This window comes from Pristiophorus japonicus, chromosome 6 (genome assembly GCF_044704955.1).
Source record: "Pristiophorus japonicus isolate sPriJap1 chromosome 6, sPriJap1.hap1, whole genome shotgun sequence".
Classification (NCBI taxonomy): Eukaryota; Metazoa; Chordata; class Chondrichthyes; family Pristiophoridae; genus Pristiophorus; species Pristiophorus japonicus.
Genome location: NC_091982.1, coordinates 209,204,285 through 209,229,712, shown reverse-complemented (window position 1 = coordinate 209,229,712; position 25,428 = coordinate 209,204,285). Strand labels below are relative to the sequence as shown.

The 25,428-nt window shown below is 41.4% G+C and overlaps 1 protein-coding gene across 1 annotated transcript in view; it reads left to right on the top strand.

Annotated features, from left to right (window-relative positions):
- nmd3 (NMD3 ribosome export adaptor) overlaps positions 1 to 24,962 on the top strand; it is a 45,237-nt gene extending 20,275 nt beyond the window's left edge. Inside the window, exons 9-16 of the mRNA XM_070883568.1 lie at positions 2,741 to 2,837; positions 6,772 to 6,889; positions 9,819 to 9,964; positions 13,042 to 13,154; positions 14,511 to 14,583; positions 18,510 to 18,616; positions 22,348 to 22,418; positions 24,278 to 24,962. Of these exons, the coding sequence (XP_070739669.1) occupies positions 2,741 to 2,837; positions 6,772 to 6,889; positions 9,819 to 9,964; positions 13,042 to 13,154; positions 14,511 to 14,583; positions 18,510 to 18,616; positions 22,348 to 22,418; positions 24,278 to 24,411 (859 nt within the window). The 3' untranslated portion in view covers positions 24,412 to 24,962. The remainder of the gene's footprint in view (positions 1 to 2,740; positions 2,838 to 6,771; positions 6,890 to 9,818; positions 9,965 to 13,041; positions 13,155 to 14,510; positions 14,584 to 18,509; positions 18,617 to 22,347; positions 22,419 to 24,277) is intronic.
- The last annotated feature ends 466 nt before the right edge of the window (positions 24,963 to 25,428 follow it).

Genomic DNA, 25,428 nt, shown 5'->3' with positions numbered 1-25,428 from the left:
TTTCTTATGTTATGATTGTGTCCCAGCCACAGCCCTCAAAATTGCCCTATTCCTCCTTAACTTCTCTGCAGCCTTGATTCCATCAACTACACCATTCTCCTTCATCGCACCTTCTCTGTTAACAAGCTCAGTGGATCTTCCCACACTTGGGGCCCATGTTTCCCCAGGAGTTGCTCCGTTTATTTTTGGAGCAACTTAATTTTTCTGGAGTATCTTAAAAGTCGCAATTCTGCACATTTAATTGGCTCCAGTGTAAGTGAGTTAGTTAGGATTTTTTTCGTTTAATTTAGTTTTGTTCAAAAGGGGGCGTTACCAGCCACCTACGCCTGTTTTGGCCATTTAAGCCAGTTTGGCCAGCTAATAGTTGCTCCAAACTAACATAGGCCAGCATATATGGCCACTTGTGTCCGCACAGAAAAACCTTAGAGAGAGTTAAGAAATCAGCGCAGGTAGACAGAGATTGGTGGTGGTGGTGGGGGGGGGGGCCTTGCAAAGCACAACAACTAATACAGATCTGTATTGTAACTTTTGCATAATTTACACATTCCACTATATAAAGCTTCATAAAATATGCACTTTTTAATATTTATATCAGAAGTTGAATTTTGATGGTGCTGACTGCCTTGCTTACTGCTCTTATCAGCAGACAGTCTAGGGACAACTTTTCTAATTTGAGCAGCTTGTTCTTTTTCTAAATCATTTAAAGAAACTCTCCTTCCCCCCACCCTCCCCCAATCAAAAGTCTCCCCGCACCAACCTGTTTCTTGTAGCCCTCAGAGTGGTTTGAGTCTTGAACTTGATTTATAAAGTCCAAAGGGATATTGTCTTTAGACATTAATGCTTTGAAATTTCTTGACATAGATGTGATCAGTGACACAAACCAGTAACTTCATTTCCCCCCCCCCCCCCCCCCCCCCCTCCAGTATTGTGTCTCGAAGAATTCTGCTGCAAATGTGCTGTATGACTCCTGGCGCTGATCTGGTAGCCCGAACTCGAGCCGTGCACCCCCTCCCTCCTGGGCTCCTCCAACTCCTGCTGCTGCTCCCCCGGGCTCCCCGGCAAGCTTCCCTCGGCACACACCATGCACACACTCCACCAACTGAAAGGGAGGGGCAGCACTGGCAGTAGAGGATGCAGGCAATGGGGGTACGAGAGGCTACAACAATGAACTGGAGTCTAAGTGAGCGTGGGAAAACAACAACAGCCTGCCTGTGTGACAGGCCACTCGGCCCGGGATAGGACAGTGATAGGGGCGGCGAGCATCGGGACACGCTGGGAGGACGAGGAGCTACTGCACATGCGCGCAGACTCCACTGTGCATACGCGCAACTGCCCGCACTGTTTTCGGCGCAGGGCTGTAGCCACGCTGCGCCAGACCCCAGGATGGTCCACGGAGCGGGGAGAATCAGCAGCTACATTTTCGGCGCAGTTTTTGGATAGAAAGTCAGCGCACCATGGGTAAGTGCGCTGGAAAAAGGATTTGGGGAAACGTGGGGCCTTAGTTCTGTTATTTCCTATGCTGTTGTAGCCAGAGCATTTCCAACAATGTTTCTTCCTGCCCTCACACTGTTATCTCTGGAGTCCACCAAGGAGCTATCCTTGTTTACATGGAGTCAGCTTCCACATGTACGATATCCAGTTGTGGATGAGCTGCAGTTTCTTTCAATTAAACATTAGGATGACTTGAACCATTGTTTTCAGTCCCTGCTGTAAACACTACCCAACCCACTGTGCCAACGATTCCATCACTTTCCTGGCCATTGTCTCAGGCTGAACCCGATTGTTGCCAATTTCAGCGTCCCAACACCCTGAGCTGAGCTTCCAACTGTACATCGTTTAGGGGAAGAAAACCTGCTGTCTTTCTCTGTTCTAGCCTATTATATGACTCCAGTTCCACATCAACGTGGTTGACTCTTAATTACACCCTGAGCAAACCGATAAGTTGTATCAAAACCATTACAAAATATAACAATAAATTACCACTACCTGCCCACTCTCCACGAATGAATTAGTGCATTTCCATGCTGAACACCACTTGGAGAATACATTAAGGCTGGCAAGAGCACAGAATGTATTCTGGCTGGAGATCTTCAATGGTAGTACTAGACTGGCCTTGCGGCAGGTGGTGAGATAATCAACATGGGGGAATAACCTACTTGAGACCGCCTTACTAATCTACCTGCTGCAAATGCGCCTGTCTATGTTGGTAGGAATAACTGTAGAGTCCCATCTTCGCAAATGTTCTCATGCTCTTCTGGTTGGCCTCCCATTGTGCACCCTCCCTAAATCATCTCCTTTTATGACCCTATTTATAATCCATCTCTTTGATCCAGCTTGTGGCTACCTCTCCTAATATATAATTCTTTGGCTGATTGCACTCCTCCGAAGCACCTTGGGACATTTTTCTACATTAAAGGCAGTATACAAATGAAGATTGTTGTACTTGCCAGTTATACTTGACATTATGGTGGGTCACCGCTGGATAAAATGGAATAGGACTGGCTACACTCTTTGAATGCTAGCCTCCAGTTCCATTTTTGTCCAACCTCAGTTTTTTGGGCTGAAAAGTTGAAAGGTTGCTTCATATACAACTCGCCTTGCAAGAGAGTATATGATGCACATTCTTGGACTAGCCTGCCTGTCTGTCTCAAGATACAAATACAATGCATAGAGTGAATACATTTTCTGGACTTGTTTTTTGTGCATCCAAAAACAAACATTTGTATTATGTTTTTTGAAGGTACAAGGCATCTCAGCGTCTAATCTCCCATGATGTCCACACTAACAATTACAATTACAAAAGTACCTTCTCTGTGGAAATTGTTCCAGTCTGTAAGGTGAGAAATATCTTTTGCTTATAAATAATGGGGCAGAAATTGGGGTCGGAGGCTTCCCCGCGGGCAGATGCCTCTGACCTGCAAAATGTTTTCGAATTTACCTGGTGGTCCGATTTGTGCTCCTGGGCCTCCGCGGGTAGAGGCCCATGTATCCCAGGGGCACATCTGGATCGCAAGCGCCCCATGGATCACGTGGGCTTGCCCAACCGATTTTAAAAAAAAGGGTATCTCCATTCATACTTACTGGGTTTCCGTTTGTATGTAACTCGCATAAGTATGAATGGGGATCACTTTTTAAAAAAAAAATACATGAACACATAAAATAATTTTTTTAAATTACATATTTAAAATGCCATTTAATTAAATATTTTATACAAAAATTAAATTTTTTGAAAAAACATTGTTTTAACGGGGCTAAAAAATAATATATGGCTAATATAAATGAGTGATAAAATGTTCTATTTTTTTTAAACTCTTACATTAGTAAAAGAAGGCCATCGCCTGTTTTTACCAGGTGTAAGAATTTCAAGGGCGTTCGCTGGGAAGAAGTTGGGCAAATAGCCTAACTCTCCGCCCACGAATGCTCATTTCTTTCGGATTTGTACAATATGTCGAGAGGATTCTTGACATTGCAATTTCTGGGTTTAGGAGCATGCGCAGTGCATGCCTAAACCCGGAACTTGCAGGACACCTACGGGAGTGCAAATTTAGCCCTAATGTTTAAGTGTCACCGCAATGAAAATGTATTTAAGGCACTACATGGTTTTGTTTAATCTTCCAGAGTATGGATATTTCATTGAGATGACTTCCAAAGAAACAGCTCAGTATGACATTGTAGAGCAGGTCTTCCAATTGTGTAAAGTTGTCTTACTAATAATATTTACCTCTTCATGCTACGCTTTTTAAAAAAAAACGTGGTTTTGGGATTGAAATAAATGAAAGAAAAATTAACACACTTGTGTACCTGTCATACTGCCCTTAGGAATGAGATTATTTTGTATTATAAAAATAGTTGTTTTAGTTCTATATGATTGATATTACTGTAATAAAGCTGTTCCTGATATTGGAATCTTTGGGCTCAATTTTGGCCCAGCCCATTTTTCGGCGCACTTACTGGAGATGCGATGCTTTTCTCCATTCAGAAGTGCGCCGAAAAATTTCTTTCCCACTTTGGCCGCTGTCCGGCCTCCTCCCTGTGGTCGCGCAGCGTGGCCAGTCGAGTCAGGGGTGGAGCCAGCGTCTTGCATGGAAAACAGTGCCGGGATGTCTGCACATGCGCAGTGGAGTGTCCGCGCAGGCGCAGTAGCTCCTCGGCCCCAGCCTCTCCATGTCTTGCTGCAGCCGCTCTGTGGGACCTGATGCCGGCCATTGGAATCGCTCCCACCCCTAGCCCAGGCTGAGTGGCCTCCCGTTGCGATTTCTAAGAGATCGATCGCATCAGGAGGCCACTCGGCCAGGCAGGCAGGAGAACTTGATAGTGCTCCTGCCTGGATGGTCTTCCACTCATGAGAAAATGCAACGCACACACAGGGAAAGCAGTTCAGCTGTGAGCACTTCACTCTCAAACACACACAGATGGGCAGGGTCATTGTAGTAGTCGGCCCTTTTGTAGCTTACAGAAAAAAACAAAGGCACACTGTCACATTGGAAGTCTGAACATACGTACATTCCTCGTTTAAAACCTTTGAGACAGATGGGCTTTTAATCCTTCAGCAGATTAATAAAGTAACGTGACAAGGTGAAGCAATTGTTAAAAAAGAAAAATGGAATTCATTGGCACACATCTATATCGCACTGGGAGGCTACTCGGCCTGGGCTGGGGCAGACAGAACTGATAGTGCTCCTGCCTGGATGATTTCTATCAGTTCTGTCCGCCCCAGCCCAGGCCGAGTGGCCTCCCGCACCGGCTGGCCCGCTGCCTTCCCAGGCCAAATTTGAAGATGAAGGTCGGACTTACTTCAATTTTTTATTATTGAATTCTTACTACTTTTTGTTTGCAAGGTTTGGTGGTTTTTAAGGCTTGGTGGTTTAGGGGCAGGCAGGTCCTCTCTGCTTCTTTCCCCTATCCCAGGCCAAATGGCCTCCGATGTACCTATCTGCGCTGATTTTTTAAAACTCTCCGCAAGGGTTTTCTGAAGTGGCCACATACGCTGGCCTAAGTAGATTTGGAGTAACTATTAGCTGGCCACAGTTGCCTAAATGGGCAGAACTGGCGTAGGTAAAGCCTCCTTTTGAGAAAAAAAACCAAACTTAAAAAAAAATCGTAACTAACTCACTTATACTGGTGCAAATTGATTGTGGAAAATGGGGATTTTTAAGTTACGCCAGAAAAACCAAGTTACTCCAAAAAAAACTGAGCACTTCCTGGCCAAGATTGAGCCCTTTATTACTATAATATTTCAGCATCCGTGTATATGGGTCGCCTAGTTCAAGACGTTTATCACCTTTCCTAAACCTGTCAGCAGTCTGGCGAATAAATTTCCATAGTTGCATTGTAGTTATCTAGCAACTGTTAATTCTAAGCATGCACTGATTATACTGCAGTTAGTAATCATTCAGTATGGACATTTCACGGAGTGCACTGATCATAAATGCTTGCATAGGACTTAAAAACAGAATTTTGAAAGGGAAGGTAAACAAGACACATCTCACATGAACATAATAAAAAAAAAAATGGATATATTCGTTATCATAAAGTGGCAAATACATCTAGTGGCTAAGTTTTAAATATGAACAATTATAAAGAAGTATAAATGTTCCACAAACATTTCACAGCAAGACATTACATGAAAGTCTATGGGCCCAAGTTTCCACAAGAAAAAAAACGGGCGCCCCTCCGAGCTGGGCGCCCGTTTTTCGCGCCTAAAACGGCGCCTAAAAAAATCCTCGGTCGTCTCCACCGACTTACAGGTCCTGTGGCACTCGGCGCAGCCGGCACGAGCTGTGGGGGGGGGGCGGAGCCAGGTCCCTGCGCTGAAAACAGTGCCGGGACCTCTGCACATGCGCGCTACAGTCGGCACGCAAGTGCAGTAGCTCCAGGCGCCGAACTGTGGGAGGGGCCCGAAGCACGCAGCCCCTAGCCCTGGCCCAATGGCCTCACTGGGGCTGCGTGAATGAGGCTCCTCCCACGGCCAGCTCCTGCTCCCCGCCCGACCAGACCCGACACTCGCTCCTCCCCCCCCCCCCCCCCCCCGGCCGACCAGACCCGACCCGACACCCGCTCCCCCCCCGCCCCGACCGTGACCCGACCCGACACCCGCTCCCCCCCGCCCCAACCGAGACCCGAGACCCGCTCTTCTCCCCCCCCCGACCCGACCCGACACCCGCTCCCCCGACCCCCCCCCCCCCTCTCTCTCTCTCTCTCTCCCTCTCTCTCCCTCCCTCCCTCCCTCCCTCGGTCAGCGGCACGAACAGCTGCAGAATTCTCCCTGGCTGAAGCACTTTCACACAGGTAGGAAGATGGTTTATTTAATCTTTTCTTGGCTTATAAATGTTTATTCAGGTTGGATTTATTTGTATAATATTTGTAGAAGTATAAATAAGGATTTATTGTCAAATTTAATGAGTTCCCTTCCCCCCCACCTCGTTCTGGGCGCCTAATTTGTAACCTGCGCCTGATTTTTTAATTGTAGAACAGGTTTTTTCAGTTCTACAAAAATCTTCACTGGCGCCATTCTACTTTAGTTTGGAGTACATTTTCACTGTGGAAACTTTCAAATCAGGCGTCAGTGGCCGGACACGCCCCCTTTTGAAGAAAAAATTCTGTTCTAAACTAGAACTGTTCTACCTGACTAGAACTGCAGAAAAAAAAATGTGGAGAATTGCGATTTCTAAAATAGTCCGTTCTCCACCAGTTGCTCCTAAAAATCAGGCGTGAATCATGTGGAAACTTGGGCCCTATACTTTTAAAATCTTTATTTCCTTTTTTTTACAGGACAATTTAGTATGCTTGCCGCCACGACTAGCACAGAGCCTTGGGAACATGAGTCAGATCTGTGTGTGTGTTCGTGTGACCAGTACTATTCACCTCATTGATCCCAACAGCTTGCAGAGTAAGTTTCTACAGCACTTTTCCTTCATATTTGTACTGTAATATTGGAAAATAATTGTGTTTTCATTAATATATGCTGTGTACAAGGACTGAGTTGGAGGGTTTGTTGATGTTATTTATTTCCAAATTTTATCACTAGAAAATTAGTCAGTGATCTGGTGGGCCCACTCAACTCAGTTTGGTATTATTTAGTGGTTAATCGAAATTAAGTTGACTGCAGTCATGGAGCAGTGGTTTTCTACACTGTCCTGTCCTCTTGGATGGAGGAGTATAACCTGGAAAGTGGGAAGAGTGAAAATAATAAGAGAATCCAAAACAGACTGTTCTAAATGTGATTTGTGGCTTTAGTTCAATAAAAGTGTAGCATTTTAAGTCTGAGATATTTTTATTAATCAGTAGTTGATCTCCCATTACATTACACATGGAGAATCAACACCAAATACAGTTTACAGATCAGTCAGAGGGGGATAATTGGACCCAGGTGGGAGAGAATAGGGGAAAGTGGACAAGGAGGGGTGGGGACACCGGACCAGGATGATGGAGGGGAGAGAGAACTGTAAGAGGAGAGTATGGGGGAGGAAAAGCAAAGAGGGCCAGCAAACTTGCTTACCGGTGGGATAGGGGTTGTGGTGAAGTATTATTCCCTTCCCCTGGTGTAATCATCTTTTTTTGGTGGGAGTGGGGTTATGGTAACCTAACCTCCCCTCCCCTAGGCTCTGAAGTTTTTCAGTGTGGGGTAGGTGGGTAGATTTCCCATGGTCTGGCTTGCCTTTTTTTTAACGTTCAAAAGAAGATAGTCATGTAAGTATGTCGGTAACTTTGTTGTTTTGGGCATTCACTAACTCATCATTGAATTTGTTGAGGCTAAGCTGCTTGATGAGAGGAAAGATCTTCCACCGGCAATAGACGCCCTCGAGCATTGACCCTCAGCGGGTTGTGCCTGGAATTTAAATGCTCAGCAGTGGGGGGGGTAACTTTAAAAAAAAAAAAAATAAGCTAGACTTCAAATTTTAAATTTTTCACAGAGGATTTTATAGGTATTTTATATAACTGAAGAGATGCTACATACTTTCAAATCTGCAAGATAAGAGGGGTGAAATTGCCCCTCACCCCGATTGGGGGCAGTAACCTTCAGGGGCATCGACTTTTAGTGCCCGGCCCGGAAGTCCCGCCCTCGATACGGAATTGGGACGTACGCCCCTCAAAGGAAGCGGAGCGTTGTCTCTGCTGCTCTGCTTCCTTTTGAAGGGTAGGAGTGTGGCGCTGAGTACAGCGCTAGGAGGAGCAGGCCGGTGCCAGCACGCTACAACGCCGAAGGGGAGGGCTGCTTCGCACTCTGCATGGCCCTTTGATGGCCACTAGGGACGCATTAGACCAAAATGAATGTTAGGGCTGCCATTGTCTGACCGACTCAAGAGTCGTCCGACAAATAAAGATGGTGGCCCAGGATGCTAGAGGCCCCCCCTTTAAATAAGACCCTGGCAATGGATGTCCGCCAGCTTCGCGTTCCACGTAGGTCAATTTCGCCCGTGGGTCAGCGAGGCATCACTGATTGTACGCTGGCCCAGGTCACTAACCACATGCTCTTCCCCCCCCCCCCCCCCCCAAACCTTGGGGCAATTTCCCATGAGGCGGTAGCACCCCACTCCCCACCCCCCCCCCCCCCACCTCCTGGACATAAACACCATTGCGCCCAGTTAGCGCCCCTCCTGGAGGCGCCAACGGGGCTATTTTTTTTTTAAAGGGCAATTTCGCCCCCGAGATGTTTCTCGTTAGAGGACATCCAGTGGCCACGTGTGGAATTGCAGTTAGAATTTAAAGCTGCTTGGATAGATTGCTTTTACCCAAGTCCACATGTGCACACGGGTAAAAATGGCAAGTCATGGTTCCAAGCAGCTGGAATGCTCCTTTTTGCCAGAATTCTTGACAGTTCACACGCATTTGAAACATAAGGGCCTCCGCGGGGGAGAGTTGCGCTATTTGCCCAACTTGCCCTTCAAATTCTTATGACTGATAAAAGCAGGCGCAAGACTTTTAAAGCACAGAATAATAAATTTTTCAATAATTTAAACATTTAAACTCCTGTTAAAGAAGGTATATTTATTTTTAAACCCTTTAAAATATGTAAATTTATTTTCCAAAAAAATTAATTTTTTGTTTTAAGTAATTAAATTCCATTTTGATTTGAAATGTGATGTTTTTAAAATTTATTTTCAGTGTGTTTTTTTGGGGGTATTCCCATTCATACTTATGGTGTTCCACGGAACCACCATAAGTATGAATGGGAATACCCCAACTCTGATGGGTAGGGCTGGCCCATACGATCCCAGTGATGCGTACAAAGCCCATACGCTGCTGGGATACATGGGCTTGTGCGAAGGCCTCGCGTAGAGGCTCAGGCCCACAAGTCTCCGAACCTCCGGGACCGCCAAGTACTTTTGTAAGGGGGCGGGGGGGGGGAAATTGATGTGGAGTATTAACACGTGTTCGTTGTGATTTAAATTTTTGCATAGAACAATGAAGTGCGAGTGAATATCTTTCTTGTTGATTAACTCTCTACCCCGGTAAAAATAATTTCTAATGCAAGATACTCTACTGTGTAATATGCACCAGCAAGTAATGACCACTTTTTCCTCTGTTGTGTGATGTAAGCTACTATAGGTGGATCTGAACAGTCCACTGTGGGCAATAGTAAAATAAACTTAGATTAAAGTGGCTGTAGCTATTGAAAGCAATAGCTGGCTACGATAGTGTTACCTGAGCATCATTCTCTCTCCCAATTTGTCCCTTCTGCTCCAAATCAACTGTGTTGCTTAGTTTTTAAAACTGCTTTTTTAATTATAGTAGTTGTATTTTTTAATGTTGCAATCAGGAAATAAGTAGCACGATAGGGCTGAAGTGTCCTAATTTATCTTTTTTATTACTTGTAGTTGCTGAAATTGATGGCTCTACATATTGGCGCTACCCCTTTTATAGCCTGTATCAACCTGGGCAGCTGGAGGAGTTTATTGTAATGGATATTGACATAATTGGAGACTGCAAGCATGTTCCTGGTACAGGCACCAAGTCCACCAGAGTAAGTAAACAGATAGTCTGTGAAGAGGAGTGAAATGTTTTGCGTGGGATCTAAGGACACGCAGTTCTTTTGTAGAAAACAATTTTTGCAAAAATGTAGTTTTCCATATTAATGTCAGAATTATTGAAAGAATAAATAAAAGCATTCAGGTTCTTCCAATCTAACATGCATGCATTCATTAGTGCTCTACTGTCTTTACATATATTAGATACATTTTCTCTCATTGGCAGGGATTCGGGGTGATATTAAAACTTGGTTAAATAACTGCAAATTCAGTTGATCAGAGAGATTTTACTACTCGGAACGGAGTTGAATTAAAAACTTGCAGGCTTCCATAATACATGCTTTACTATTTGAGCAGCCAGCTTCACAGTAACCAAGTAGACCTTTGTTAAAACAAGTCTACCTTAAATTCTTTGTTAAAACAAGTCTACATTAAATTCAGTGTATCAAATGAATGTGGGTATCTGTTTAATATTGTAGTAAATGCTAAGGGATCTGAAATTTGACGGCCTAGAAATCCTGATCCTCTGGTTCCCGCGGGCGCTTGACAGTAAAAGGTAAAAAAGATGCACACCTACCTCTTCCCATTGCGCCCACCAGCGACCCTGGTCCTGAGGCCCCACTCCCTGTGCATCGGAGCGCGTGCACGTCGGGAGTCATATGGCACTGGGCAGACAATCCAGGTACAGTATTTTCTCATTCATAATAATGGGAACTTTGTAAGTAGGAGTTCTCATTATGATTGAGAAACCCCTCCCCCCCCCCCCCCCCAAACACCCAAATGCAAATTTTTTAAAAATACACCACATATTTAAGATTAATTTAAATTAAAATTAATAAATGTCGTAAAAAAATATATTTTTCCGATTTTTAAAAAAGTTTTTTTATTATGGTTTAAAATAAACTTACCTTAGTGGGAAAGGGTTTTAAACATTAAAATGTGTTTCTTATATTTTATTTTACTATGTTTTTGTATGTTTTAAAACTCTTATGCCTGTAAAAGGGCTTTACGCCTGCTTTTACTAGGCGCAAGAGCTTTCAGGACAATAAGCCCCTGGGCAATATATGGGTAAATACTGCAATCTTGCCCATGCGAATGTCCTGGCTGCCGAGATGCGCTGGCTCTGTCAAGCCAGAGCTTGACCAATCGGAAAAGCCGTTTTTCAGCACATGCGCATTGTACGGACCCGAGGAGGCTGTGATTTCTAGGCCAACATTTTCTGTCTTGAATGTGTAGATTTAAAGAAACATATTCTTGGATGACAGGACAAGCTTGGCTGCATTGCTGCTTTTGTAGTGGGTATTTGATGTTCTAGGAATTAAGTCATGCAGTACAGCAAAATGTGTCTTGTAGAAATGTTTATTAATGGAAGCCTATTAAACCTATAGATCTTTTAGATGGAGTAAGGGAAAAAAATAAAATCGCCATAAAAGAAAAAAGGAGTAATAGAGAAATGGTGAGAGAAATATATTTATTTGTACTGCAGTGAAGATTTCACAACAATGCAAGTGGGAGCCACATAATTCATTACCTGCTCAGAGCTTTCTGAAGGTGGCGAATGCAAAACTCCGCACCTACTCAAATGCATGAAAGGGACATTGATCACCATCTTCCCACCACTTATGTGTTTTTTTTAAAGGCTGAAATAGTTGATAAGTGATTCAATTTTCCAATCATAGATGAGTTGGTAGACTATCAGAATTTGTTTAAACTTTAAACCCTTAACTTTTTTTGTGTGGCTTTGCACCAGCTGCTTTCATCATGCAACTAAATCCCATCTTTTGAGGTGAGACCAAATTTTCCAGGTGATTTCTGATACACAATGACTGAAATAATTTCTTGCCGTTAACAGGAGACCCTAACTCAGTTGCTCTAACAGTCAGTCACTCAGAAGAGCCACATCAGCAGTAATAGGACAGCAAACTGGGATTATAAAACAGACAGGCGATCGCTACCTTGATGGATACACCTTGCTGGTTTTAACTGTCTTTGTTGATAGCCAAATAACCAAGCCTCACTCGTGACTTAAAATCACTACTTGGGCTGTCATTTGACATCATCTTCAGCTTTGCAAACCCACAATGTGTTGCATATGATGCAAGAGTTTTGAGAGTAGCCCTTGAACAAAAATTAGACAAAACCTCAACTTTACCATCTGTAAAATAGCAAATGATTTCACAACAATTATGATGTTTTGTAATGAAAGCTTTTTGGAAAATTTATTGAAAGAGTTTGTTCAGGTTATTGTATGCACACTTAAAGAAAAGATCCAAAATCAAAATGTAAAAATCTTGCAAACATTTTCTAATAATTGAGACTTGCTGATGATTTGGCAGTATTTTGGATATATATTGTGTTTGTTCCATAGATCATATTTGTTAACTTGTCTGCTGAAAGCAAGCTTTTAAAACTTGTAAGAAAACGCAGTTTAATGTCTTTTTTTGTGTCGCTTATTTTGATTTTTCTATCTATCCCTTTTGTTACTCTGACCTAGCCTGGAAGTTGAGAATACTGTATCCCATAATCTAAATGTCATTGCTAATTCTCTATCAGTCACCAGAAGACAATGCATCCCTCTTTTTTCTCAAGTGAAGGTTTACTCACCAGTAGCATCACTGAGCACCAATTAAAAAGGTTTTGAATTCGGCATCATTGCAAACAAATAAACCTTTGGCCTCCTAGTTTAGGGCAAGTGCATCACCTGACACTGCAATGCTGCTTTTCATGTTCTTCTTAAATTGATATTGTGGTGCTACTTTCTTCAAAGCTACCAGTAGTATTTTAAAATAAACTGTACTGGTGCTCAGCTGGTATTCTGCAGTAATCTTCCCAGTGTAAGGGGAAGGAGCTGGTTACTTTCTGACTAGACCACTCTGATATAAAGAATGTCCTAATTTTTTAATGCAGCACATGAAACAAATGTATGCATTTTGATAAATAGAATAAATGGGTTCAAATATTTTGTATGCTTTTTATAGCTTTTGCATTTCTGGGGAAAGTATTTTTGTAAAAATGTGAACTTTTTTCAGATTGTGATTTTATTCGTAACATTCTTTCTCCAATTTTATTCCAGCATGCATTGGCTGAGGTCTGGGTACAGAAAACCTCTGAGATGAACATTAACCAACAGTACTATTGCCGTACTCATCTGGGTCATTTGCTTAATCACGGGGACCTGGTATTGGGGTCAGTAAAGGCTGTTAACTTAAGAATTGTAAAGCAATATGACTTAAGATGTGAATTGCCTTCAGCACAATAAAACTGGAAGCACATTTTAAGTGGATATACTAAAATTTATAATGTTTTGTTTTCTTTCATAAGCTACTCATTTGACATTCATTACCCTAAATCTCTATATGGTACTTCACTTGCGATTGAGAGATTCTGTAAACTCAAATATTGATATCTAATATATTAAACATTTTGCATATACCGTGCACTTCCTATCCGCATTTATCTTCATGTTTCATGATTTTTCAATCATGCTTTTTGTCAACATTTATAATAGGAAAACTGTGTATCAATGTTTTATCATATGAAAAGCCTAAGTCAACATCAACAGCTAGCTGTTGCACTGTAATTGCTGCCCACCTGCCAGAAAGTGGTGCTCTTGTGCAAGTCACCCAAATCTGCCTGCTATTTTATTTTCATCCAATTTTTGGATACTTCCTTGATTGTTTTCGAATGTTTTATGTGTGTTTTCATCTGATTTTTGACTCATCCATGACAGTCCTCATGTCACCCAACAAGTTTGGGGCTTTCTGATTCTAATTTTAGGCCTTGGGTTGCAACCTACCCACAGCCCACAGACATCGTATTAATGCATCAAATGCTTCAATAAATTAAGAATCTTTTTATTTAAGTCATCTTAAGCAGACTTTTAAAAAATTTAACCTATCTTTCACATTGGTGCAGGTTCTACAATAAATCTTTACTGGACTCTTTACGTGATCATGGAGTTGACAAAATAGCATATCCCCTGATACACTGAGCAATGCCAAGGCAGCTCTGCTAGTATTTAAAATAAATCTATTGTTGCACTAAATCCCTTGTAAGAATATGTTTGCTAAATGATTTTGATTCAGATTCCCATGCATATAGCATGGTAATGGTGGCATAGTGGTTGTTACTGGCCTAGTAATCCAGAGTTCTGAACTAATGATCCAGAGACATGAGATCAAATCCTGCCATGGCAGCTGGGGAATTTAAATTCAGTTAAATAAATCTGTAATAAAAAGCTAGTATCAGTAATGGTGACCATAAAACTAGCCGATTGTCGTAAAAAAAACATCTGGTCTGGCATATTTATGACTCCAGACCCACAGCAATGTGGTTGACTCTTAAATGCCCCTCTGAAATGGTCTAGGAAGTCACTCAGTTGTCAAGAAGGTGGCTCACCACCACCTTCTTGAGGGCACATGAGGATGGGAATTAACTGATGGCTTTTCCAGTGACGCCCACATCTGTGATGAATTTTTAAAAAGTTGTTCGTGCATGTATATCCAAAACATAAATAAAGAAAATTATTGTTTTTAATTTTAGGTTTGATCTGGTTAATTCAAATCTCAATGATGAATATGTGAACAAAATGAATCCCCAACGTGTTCCTGATGTGGTAAGAAATATCCTTGTAATTATAATAGGAATGTAAATATTTTTGTTAACCATCTTCTAAAATGTGAACTTGATTTTTAAAAAATGGAACAAATACACCCTTAACAAGTGGAGAACATAGGAAATTGTTCAGTCGGATGTGTATACCATTAATGAATAAAGCATGGTGCTGATATTGAGAGTGGGCATCAAGTCTAAAATTCTCCACTCTAAAACCGATTGATCTGAAGGGTTTTGTCTAATTTGGCTCAGTGGGTAGCACTCTCATAGAAACATAGAAAATAGGTGCAGGAGTAGGTCATTCGGCCCTTCGAGCCTGCACCATCATTCAATATGATTATGGCTGATCATGCAACTTCAGTACCCCATTCCTGCTTTCTCTCCATACCCCTTGATCTCTTTAGCCATATGGGCCACATTTAACTCCCTTTTGAATATATCTAACGAACTGGCCTCAACAACTTTGTGGTAGAGAATTCCACAGGTTCACAATTCTTTAAGTGAAAATGTTTCTCCTCATCTCGGTCCTAAATGGCTTACCCCTTAGCTTTACACTGTGACCCCTGGTTCTGGACTTCCCCGACATCGGGAGTATTCTTCCTGCATCTAACCTGTCCAATCCTGTCAGAATTTTATGTTTCTATGAGATCCCCTCTCATTCTTCTAAATTCCAGTGAATATAAGCCTGGTCGATCCAGTCTTTCTTCATATGTCAGTCCTGCCATCCTGGGAATCAGTCTGGTGAACCTTCGCTGCGCTCCCTCAATAGCAAGAACGTCCTTCCTCAGATTAGGAGACCAAAACTGAACACAATATTCCAGGTGAGGCCTCACCAAGGCCTTGTACAACTGCAGTAAGACGACCTCCCTGCTCCTATATTCAAATCTCCTCACTATGAAGGCCAACATGCCATTTACTTTCTTTACTGCCTGCTGTACCTGCATGCCTACCTTCAATGACTGATGTACCATGACACCCAGGTCTCGTTGCACCTCCCCTTTTCCTAATCTGTCACCATTCAGATAATCTGCCTTCCTGTTTTTGCCACCAAAGTGGATAACCTCACACTTATCCACATTATACAGCATCTGCCATGTATTTGCCCACTCACCTAACCTGTCCAAGTCACCCTGCAGCCTCTTAGCATCCTCCTCACAGCTCACACTGGCACCCAGCTTCGTGTCATCTGCAAACTTGGAGATATTACATTCAATTCCTTTGTCTAAATCATTAATGTATATTGTAAATAGCTGGGGTCCCAGCACTGAACCTTGCGGTACCCTACTAGTCACTGCCTGCCATTCTGAAAAGGACCCGTTTATTCCCACTCTTTGCTTCCTGTCTGCCAACCAGTTCTCTATCCACGTCAATACATTACCCCCAATCCCATGTGCCTTAATTTTGCACACTAATCACCTGTGTGGGACCTTGTCAAAAGCCTTTTGAAAATCCAAATACACCACATCCACTGGTTCTCCCTTATCCACCCTACTAGTTACAGCCCACCTCTGAGTCAGAAATCCAACTCTAGGGACTTGAGCACAAAAAAAATCTAGGCTAACATTCCAGTGCAGCACTGAGGGAGCACTGCACTGTCGGATGTGCCATCTTTTTGGATGAGACATTAAACCGAGTGCTCTCTCAAGTGGATGTAAAAGATCCCATGGCACTATTTCGAAGAAGAGCAGGGCAGTTCTCCTCAGTGTCCTGGCCATTATTTATCTCTCAATCAGCATCATAAAAAAACAGATTATCTGGTCATTATCACATTGATGTTTGTGGGAGCTTATTTATGTGCAAATTGGCTGCCGCATTTCCTACATTACAACAGTACACTCCAAAAGTACTTCATTGGCTGTAAAGCGCTTTGAGACGTCTGGTGGTCGTGAAAGGCACTCAAAAAATCCAAGTCTTTTAATGTAATCTTTTCTTTATTCCATGCACTTTTCAAAATGTAAAAAAACCAGGCATCGGTCAATATTTAAATCTTGTTTCATTTGTTCTTTGGGTGTGGGGGCACTGGCAAGGTTGCACTTATTGCCCATCCCTAGTTGTTCTGAGAAGGCAGTGATGCACCTTCTCCTTAACTGCTGCAGTCCTTGTGCTCCCACATTGTTGTTGGCTCGGGAATTTCAGGATATTGATACAGCGACATTGAAGGAATAGTGATATTAGTCCAACTCATGATGCTGTGTGACTTGGAGGGGAGGTGAAGGTGCTCCCATGATATTGCAGCTCGCCCTTCTGTGATATACGTGCGAGTATGTAATGAGCGTAACTGATAAACATCTGAGGAAGGGAAGATCTAGGGGCTAGTCTACCTATTTTGTATTGAAGAAAATAGACGTAAAAGATTAAATGTAAATGATTTAGGACTGAGAGCAAGAGAAACTTTACCCAATTGTGAGGCTGTGAAATACATTACCAGAATTGAAGCAGAGACTATGACAACATTAAGTATAGGCTTGATAGGTGGTTGAAGGAAAGGGGAATAATGAGATAATGGAACAGAGCTGCACATGGGTGTAGTACTACTGCTTGTGTGGACGAAATTAAATGTATTCATACAGAGGAAGAATTATGGGAAGATAATTTCATGCAGAAACATAGAAAATAGGTGCAGGAGTAGGCCATTCGGCCCTTCGAGCCTGCACCACCATTCAATAAGATCATGGCTGATCATTCCCTCAGTACCCCTTTCCTGACAAAATTCCTGACAAAATTCTTGAAAATGCTACCTATTCAGTTAATAATACAGGTACAACGTCTGGAATCATTGGGACTGAGTCTGTGCTGGTTTTTGGGTTTTTCCAGATTTCAGGCAAAAAAACCAGTAGTCTGAAATCCAGATTCCTCGACCGAATCTGCGCCGGGTTTTGAGTGGCGAAGTCTGAAATCACAAAACCTGAAATCCAGCATGGATTTGGTCGAAGATTCCGGTTTCAGACTCTTGTCTGAAATCCACAATCCTCGACTGAATTCGTGCTGGATTTTGGATTTTGCTGGATTTTGCCTGCGGCCCCCCCTCCCCTCCCGGCGCTGCGCTTTATACCGGTAAGTAGCCTCCTTAATCCGCCTACCAAACTGAACCACCCCACTGTTGGCTGCCTCAAAAATGTCCGGTTTTCGGACAGTAATTCTGGATTCCGTACGACTCCATCGGCTATGCGCAAAACATCCAGTTTTCGGACAAATCCGGTTTTCAGAGTTCCGGATTCGGGACATTGCACCTGTATTTGTACACCAAATGTACCCTTCATTCAAAAAATGTCAAATTAACTGTTCAATGTAATCAATCGTGTAACCATTAATTACAGTATGTTCTTTGCTTATTCCTACTCTTGTAAAGTGCAGTTCTTTTAGTTTCTATTTTACATGAGAAAGGTAAGGGAGATTTGACTATTCTCATTTAAGGTTATGGTAGTGTAGTGGGTCTGGTGCTGGACCAGTAACTTGGTTTACTTTATGTTCCGAATACTGTCCAATCTACCATCATGTGTTTTCTGAGCCAGTGCACCACTACACTGCAATTTACTTTCCCAAGTTTCTCTGTCTTGCCACCTCTTAATTTAAAAACCCTTTTTGACTGGCATTTAGCAAACCCTCTGTTTTTGTTTCCTCTTTTTTATTTTATGTCCACTGTTTTCCACTATTTTGTACTTTGAGACATAGTTTTGTATGTGGATGGCATAACTGAAATGACTTTTAAAAGCACAAAATTAAATTTTGTAATATGTCATCCGAACAATCAAACTTTGAACAAATTGAAACATCTTGTAGTGTAGGATGATCTTGGATAAACAAACTGATTTTAAATCTAGATTTTCTGGCCAAGTAAAGGGATACTTTTTATTTTGCTACATAGATGTGAAGATGAGTAACTAGTCAATTATTTATGTCGAGTAACCCATAATACTTTTTCGCTAGGTATTGATTAAAAAGGGCTATGATCGTGGTAGGCGGCAACATCGTAGGAACTGGAAGCTTAAAGAACTGGACAAGGACCGTGAGGACATGGGAACAGATGATGAAAAGTATAATCTAGTTTCCTATTTCCCCTCAAATCACATTAATATAATAGTTTTATAGGGCTGTTACTTTGAAAGTAACTTGAAAACTAACAAAAAATTTATTTTTAAATTCTGCGCCATCAAAACAGAAGACTCCAATCCAAGCCTTTTTGGAAAAAGTTGATTGGGATTTTATAGATTATGTGTGCAGAATCTTCTGGCTGGTATGCCTTGGTCACTCTTTTCCTGTATTTATGCAGTCAGATCACTCCTGCTGTCTCCTTGGGAAAGCCAGGAGCTGCACCAGAAACATTTAGAGTATTTTCCTTAAGACCGCTCCAAATGAATTGTGTTGCTGTATGAAAGTATTTCAATTTTGAAAGATGATTGGACAAATGCATGAAAAATGTAAAGAAATTACAACACAGAGTTAACCTTGAGCTATATTGGCATAGGTTCAGACAATAGTAGGTCAATTTTAAAAATGATTTATCCCAGATTAACTATTACATTGGTCAACAACAATAGTTTGCATTTATATAGTTTCTTAAATCTGTAAAGCACCTTGTGATGTTTTCTAGACAGTAAGGAAACAGAAGCCAAGCCATAGAAGGAGAGATTAGGAGTTGTGACTGAAATCTTGTTTGGGGGGGAAACACTGCTTTTGAGAGAGATTTTAAAGGTAAAGAAGTTTGGGGGGGGGGTGGGGGAAGAGAGTAGGGCCAATATAGCTGAAGGCTCTATCAACGGTGGGACAAATGGAAGATGATGCACAGAAGTCTAGACCTGCAGGATCATAGGATGCAAGAGCATATGTAAGGCTGCAGGAGGTTGTTGAGATAGGATAGAGTGAGCTGTGGTGGGATTGAGAATGACTTTGTTTTAAATTGAATGTGTGGCAGACAGAATGCCACTGTAGGTCAGCAATGGCTGGGGGAATGGGTCAGTACGACTTGGTGTGGGACAGGATGCAGATGGTTGAGTTTGGATAAGTAGGAAAGTGCAAAATGGGAAGCTAGCAAGAAGGATCAAGTCAAAAGGTGACAAAAACATGGATAAAGGTTTTAGTGATAGAGGGATGAGATAGGGGAGGAGAGTATTATGTAGGTGGAAATAAGTGCTCTTGGTGATGGTTAGGATATGGCATTTGTAGTTTGGTCAAACCGGTTGCCAAGGCTTCATGTGGTCAGAACAAATGGCTGAGAAGAGATTCAGTGGTAAGGGAGTAGAGTTTATGATGTGGTTCAAAGACAGTGGATTTGGTCTTCCTGATGGTCCTGTGCCCACAGATGACCTCAAGGGACAGCATGCAGATCTTGTATTTGTTTTTGGTATGTGAGCTGTGCTATGCTTGAATTATTTCCCCATTGTGATTATTTTTAAACAAGAACTGAATAGAGGGATATGTTGAAGGGGTTAGCTGTAAATACTGTGTAATATAATACTATGTAAAGAAGTGCTTGCTAGGCCACTTTTTCAGAAGACATTGAGCCCTTGGATAATCAGGAAATGGCAGATTTGTTAAATGAGTACATTGTATCCGTTTTCACAACGGAGGAAGAGGACAAAATACCAGTGATACAAGGGAACCTATAAATAAGTCATAGGTGGAACTGAGTAGATTTTATATTTTTTTAAATGGTACTTGGAAAAAAATAATAGGATTTAGGATCTGGTTTCCTCCCCAGGGAATTAAAAGAAATTGATGAGATTGCAGATGTGTTAGTCATAGTTTTCCACATCTCTCTAGATTCAGGAATTGTGCCTTTGGATTGGGAAAATTGCAAAAATGTCAGTCCATTATTTAAGAAGGGAATGAGAGATTAAATCAGGTAACTGCGGACCTATCAGTTGAACATCAGTTGTGCAGAAGTTATTGGAACTTATTATCTGGGACAGAGTAACTAGTACAAGCTGATTGGAGAGTCAGCATGGATTTGTAATGGTAGGTCATGTCTGACTAATTTAGTTGTATTTTTTTTTGAGGAGGTCAATAGCATAGTTGATAGGGGAGTGTCAATGGATGTTATCTACATGGACTTCAAAAGGCATTTATTCCAAACATGAGATTATTAGAAAAAATGCTCCAAATTGAAGCTAAGTTTGTAACATGGGTCAGTAAGTGTTTAGGAGGTAAGAGAGAGAGTAGGGATAAAGGGAATGTTCTTTGATTGGCAGGATATGATAAGCGATGTTCCCCAGGGATCAGTACTGGGGTCTCAGCTTTTCACCATTTATATCAATGATTTTGGATGAAGGATTAGACTTGTATGTTCAAGTTTGCAGTTGACACTAACTTAGGAGGTGCTGAAAGATGTTTAGATGGGAACAGAAAGTTACAAAGGGACATACAGACTAAGTGAGTGGGCAAATTCTGGCAGATTGAGTCCAACATGAAGTGTGAGACCATTTTGGATCTGAGGGAGACTAATCAAAATATTTTCTGAATGGTGAGAGACTAGAAGCTGGGCAAGAGCAATGGGATTGAGGTGTCCACTAAAGCTTAGTGCACAAGAACAACAAGTAATCAAAAAGGCTAATGTAATGTTGGCTTTTATCTCAAGGGGGTTGGAATTCAAAAGTGAAGAAGTGATGCTTCAGTTGTATAGCACTTTGTTCAGATCCCATCAGTAGTACTGCGTTTGGGAACGGTACATTGGTCATGGAAGGGGGTACAGTGCTGATGCACCATATTGATACCAAGCCTTCAATTAAATTACAGGTTACAAATTAATTTGGCTTGTATTCCCTTGAGTTTAGAAGATTGAGGGGGAATATAATCGAGGTGTTTAAAATTATAAAGGAATTCAATAGGAGAAATCCAGAACAAGAGGGCATAATCTTGAAAGTAGAGCTAGGCCATTTTATGTAAAGGGTAGTGGAAATCTGGAACCCATGCCCCCAAAAGTTGTGGCAGCTGAGTCAGTTGAAACTGAGATCAATAGAATTTGTTGGGTCAGGATATCGTGATATATGGAACAATGGGTAAATGGAGTTGAAGTACAGGTTAACCATGATCTAACTGGATAGCAGAAATGACCTTCTCCTGTTCCTATAAGTCAGCCATGTAGTGTGGGACTGAAGTCAAATATAGGCTAGACCAGGAAGGAGTGCCAGGAATCAATTGATTTTTTTTTAACAAAAATCTGGCAGCTTTCATGGTCACCTTTTCTTGTGCTTGCCCAGAATTACCAGATTTTTTGAATTTAGTTTCAGAAATTGCTATGGTGGAATGAACTCGTAACCTCTGGGTTGCTAGTCTAATATAAAAACTACACTATTAATCCATTTGTATGCAGAATAGGAGAGACCATAGTTAAGTATGTATAGCTGTCCTTTTGGATTCACTAAATTTTAATTTTATCTTGCCTTGCCATGTCTTCAAATATCATGCAGCAGTTTCGGTCTAAACTGGTGAGCAGAATTTTTGCTGTTGAGCCAGTGGCTCTGCTCCTGTTGAACAGAGTGCTAGGAAATAGCTGCAAATAGCATCTGCTGAGAACTTTGGGATAGGCAGCATTGGGAAACCACATCTTATCCCTTGACACAGCACATCATTGAATTAATATGCTATGCTACTGATCTTTTAATTTGAATCTATTTAACCTCAACAAAGATAATATAATGGGTGGTAATTGCATAATAGTGACAAAATGATCTATTTAAAAAAAAAAAAATAGTGTGGAGAAAATGGAATGTGTGATGCTTTGAGCTGCGGTAATGAACATGAAATAACAAATTTCTGTACATTCTAGACAATACTTGGAATTCCTTGAAGACCTTGAAGATGATGATATCATTAGGAAGAATGTCAATATTTATCGGGGTGAGTTTCGCACAAAGGTTCATGCAAAAATTACTTAAAAGAAAACAGCTTTGATTTTGGGCCGAAAATTGCGGTTAGAGGCTTCCTTTGGACAAACGCATCCGACCCAAAAAAAATCACAAAAATACATGTTGGTCCCGGAGGTTGGAGGCCTCCAGAGGCGTACGTCTCTGCACAGCGTACGGGGACTTGAAATCACGTGGGCCTGGACCACCAGTCACTATGTAGTATTCTCATTGATAATACTGGGAACTCCGTTTTTACGAGCTCCCATTACTATCAATGAGAAAACCCCTCTAAAACAAGAAACACAGTACAATAAATTAAAAAAACACCTCACATATTTAAAATTAATTGAAAATAAATGTCTTCGAAATGTGTTAAAAATGTTTTTCAATGTATTTTAATAGGTTTAAAAATAAATTTACCTTGATGGATAGAGTTTTTAATATAAAAATAAGTAAATTTAATTTTTCTATGTTTTAAAACTCTTACGCTGGCAAAAGTAAGCTAATATGCCTGCTTTTACAAGGCGTAAGAGTTTGAAGGACTTGAGATGGGCAAATAGCCCAATCTCTGCCCCCCGGAAGTCCTTCTCCCGGGGATGCGTAGGATCTGTGTAAAGAAATTTTGACAGATCAGAAAAGCCGGTTCCCGGTGAATGCGCATCGCGTGCCGAATACCGGTTTTGCGAGGCCTCGCCGAGTGTGTGCGCACTTCGTACGGATCTGGCGGGGCCGCAATTTTCGGCCCATTGTGAGGGGAGAAAAGTATTTTTAGTGAATATTTTTTTTCATTCCTGTTGCTACCTGAATCTCTCTTTGATAGAAATCTTTGTTATAACTTATCTAGCAGCCTTGCGGAGCAATAACATCTTGTATCAGCTAGTAACAACCTACGTCTTCCTAACTGAGATCAATGTACATGCCTGTACATTTATGGAGAAGAATCAGGTGTAAAGGCAACATTTTACTCGGCCAATATGAAGCACATGTTTCTCATTGGTCCATTAGGATTAGGAATTGTTTTCATTCCTGTTCCGCCTTCAAAGCTGTCTATTACAGATACAACGTCCCGAAGGCGGAATTCTGAAAACCAGACATTTTTTTAGAAAAGCGCATTGCAGATGGAGTCGTTCGGAATCCAGAATTATTGTCTGAAAACCGGACACTGCCTCGGCCCCTGAGGTTGCCGGCTTCGGGACATCAGATTTTCTATTCTGTAATCCAGAAAAATACAAAAACCGGCACAGCCTCGGCTCTGAGGTTGACAGATTTGGGACATCGGATTTTCTTCTCCAAAATCCAGGAAAACCGGCACGGCCTCAGTCCCGAGGTTGCCGGATTCAGGACGTTGTACCTTTATTACAAAATTCAATACTGCTTGAATATTTAGATGTTTTTTATGTCCAGTTTTCCAGTATGTGTGGCAAGCAATACTGATTATTTACCCCTAGATGGCATCAGAGTACTTTCCATTGTTTGGATTTTTCAGGTGTAAAAACTGGGACAATTAATAGTTTTATAATGCAAGAGTGTAGTGCATCAAAGTTATTTGATTTTATACCTTGCAATTCTCCACATTTACTATGGAGGATGTCAGATCAGCTATGTCTGCTCTGAATCTTGAATTGCAGGCACACCATCTGACTGCACTGTTCCATTGTGCTGACTGGATGTAACCTCAGTCGTCAGAGTCAGCAAATTTGATCCAGAATCCTGTTGATACTTATATTATTTGACGTCACGTTCTGTGAGGATTCTAAATGCTCCATTTGAAATTTCATTATACTCAATTTCAATTAACAATATGATTAGTAAATTTGATATCCTTAAAATGTAAACCATTTTTGTTCATAGATTCCTCAAAAATTCCCGTTGAAAGTGATACTGATGATGATGGTGCTCCTCGGATCAGTTTAGCAGAGATGTTGGAGGATCTTCATATTTCTGTTGATGCCACGGGCGGCGAGGGAGCAGACATGATTGACTGAAGAAAGCCTTCTTGAAATTAAACTTTCTTTTGCTGATGGTAACCTGAACTATCATCTAATCTTATCTGCTGTAATACTGGTGTTCACTCTGTGAAGATCTGACTTTTACACGCATTCTGAAGTATCAGAACTCTTGTCATATGCAAAAGTGTACCTGCACAGTTAATACACCCATATTCTAAAATTAATATTTAATCTTGGAATTAGTAGAAATAGAGGAAATGAAGTATTTTTTAGGTAATTGCTCTTTGTACAATTTGGGGAGCAGGATAACTGAAATGATATATAAAGTTTCTATATGTATATGTATGGAGATATTATATACTGTCCCTTTATCACCAAAGGATTAGACTAAACTTTGTTTCTATGTGTAAAGATCTTTTCTTTTTGAAGTCAAGATTCTAAGATCTGATGGCTTGCAAATATGAATTTCAGATAACTATACAATAATGCTTGATGCAACTTGAAGTAGTACAGAATAGTTGGTTTGAATGTGTCTAATTCATAATTATATTAAAACCTCTTAAAATAAAAATATCTGATTGAAGAAAGTATGTCATTGCCTTATTTTCCTATGCTTGCCTTCCAAGTAAAGAGCTTGCATTTGTTGAGCAGCTTTCACGATCTCAGGACATCTCAAAGCAATTCACGGCCAATTAAATGTTTTTGAAGTGTTGTCACTGTAATGTAGAAAATGCAGCAGCTAATTTATGTGCAACATCCCACCAATAACAATGAGATAAACAGACCAGATTATCATTTTTGTGATGCTTGAAGGATAAATGTTGGCAAGGATGAACTCCCTTGCTCTTCAAATACTGCCATCTGATCTTTTACATTCACCCGAGAGGGCAAATGGGATCTTGGTTTAACGCCTCACGTGAAAAACAACACCTCCGACAGTACAGCACTCCCTCAGTACTGCATTGACGTGTAAGGATAAATTATGTGCTCAAGTCTCTGGCGTGGGGCTTGAGCCACAACTTACTAACTCCGGCAAGAATGCTATGACTGAGC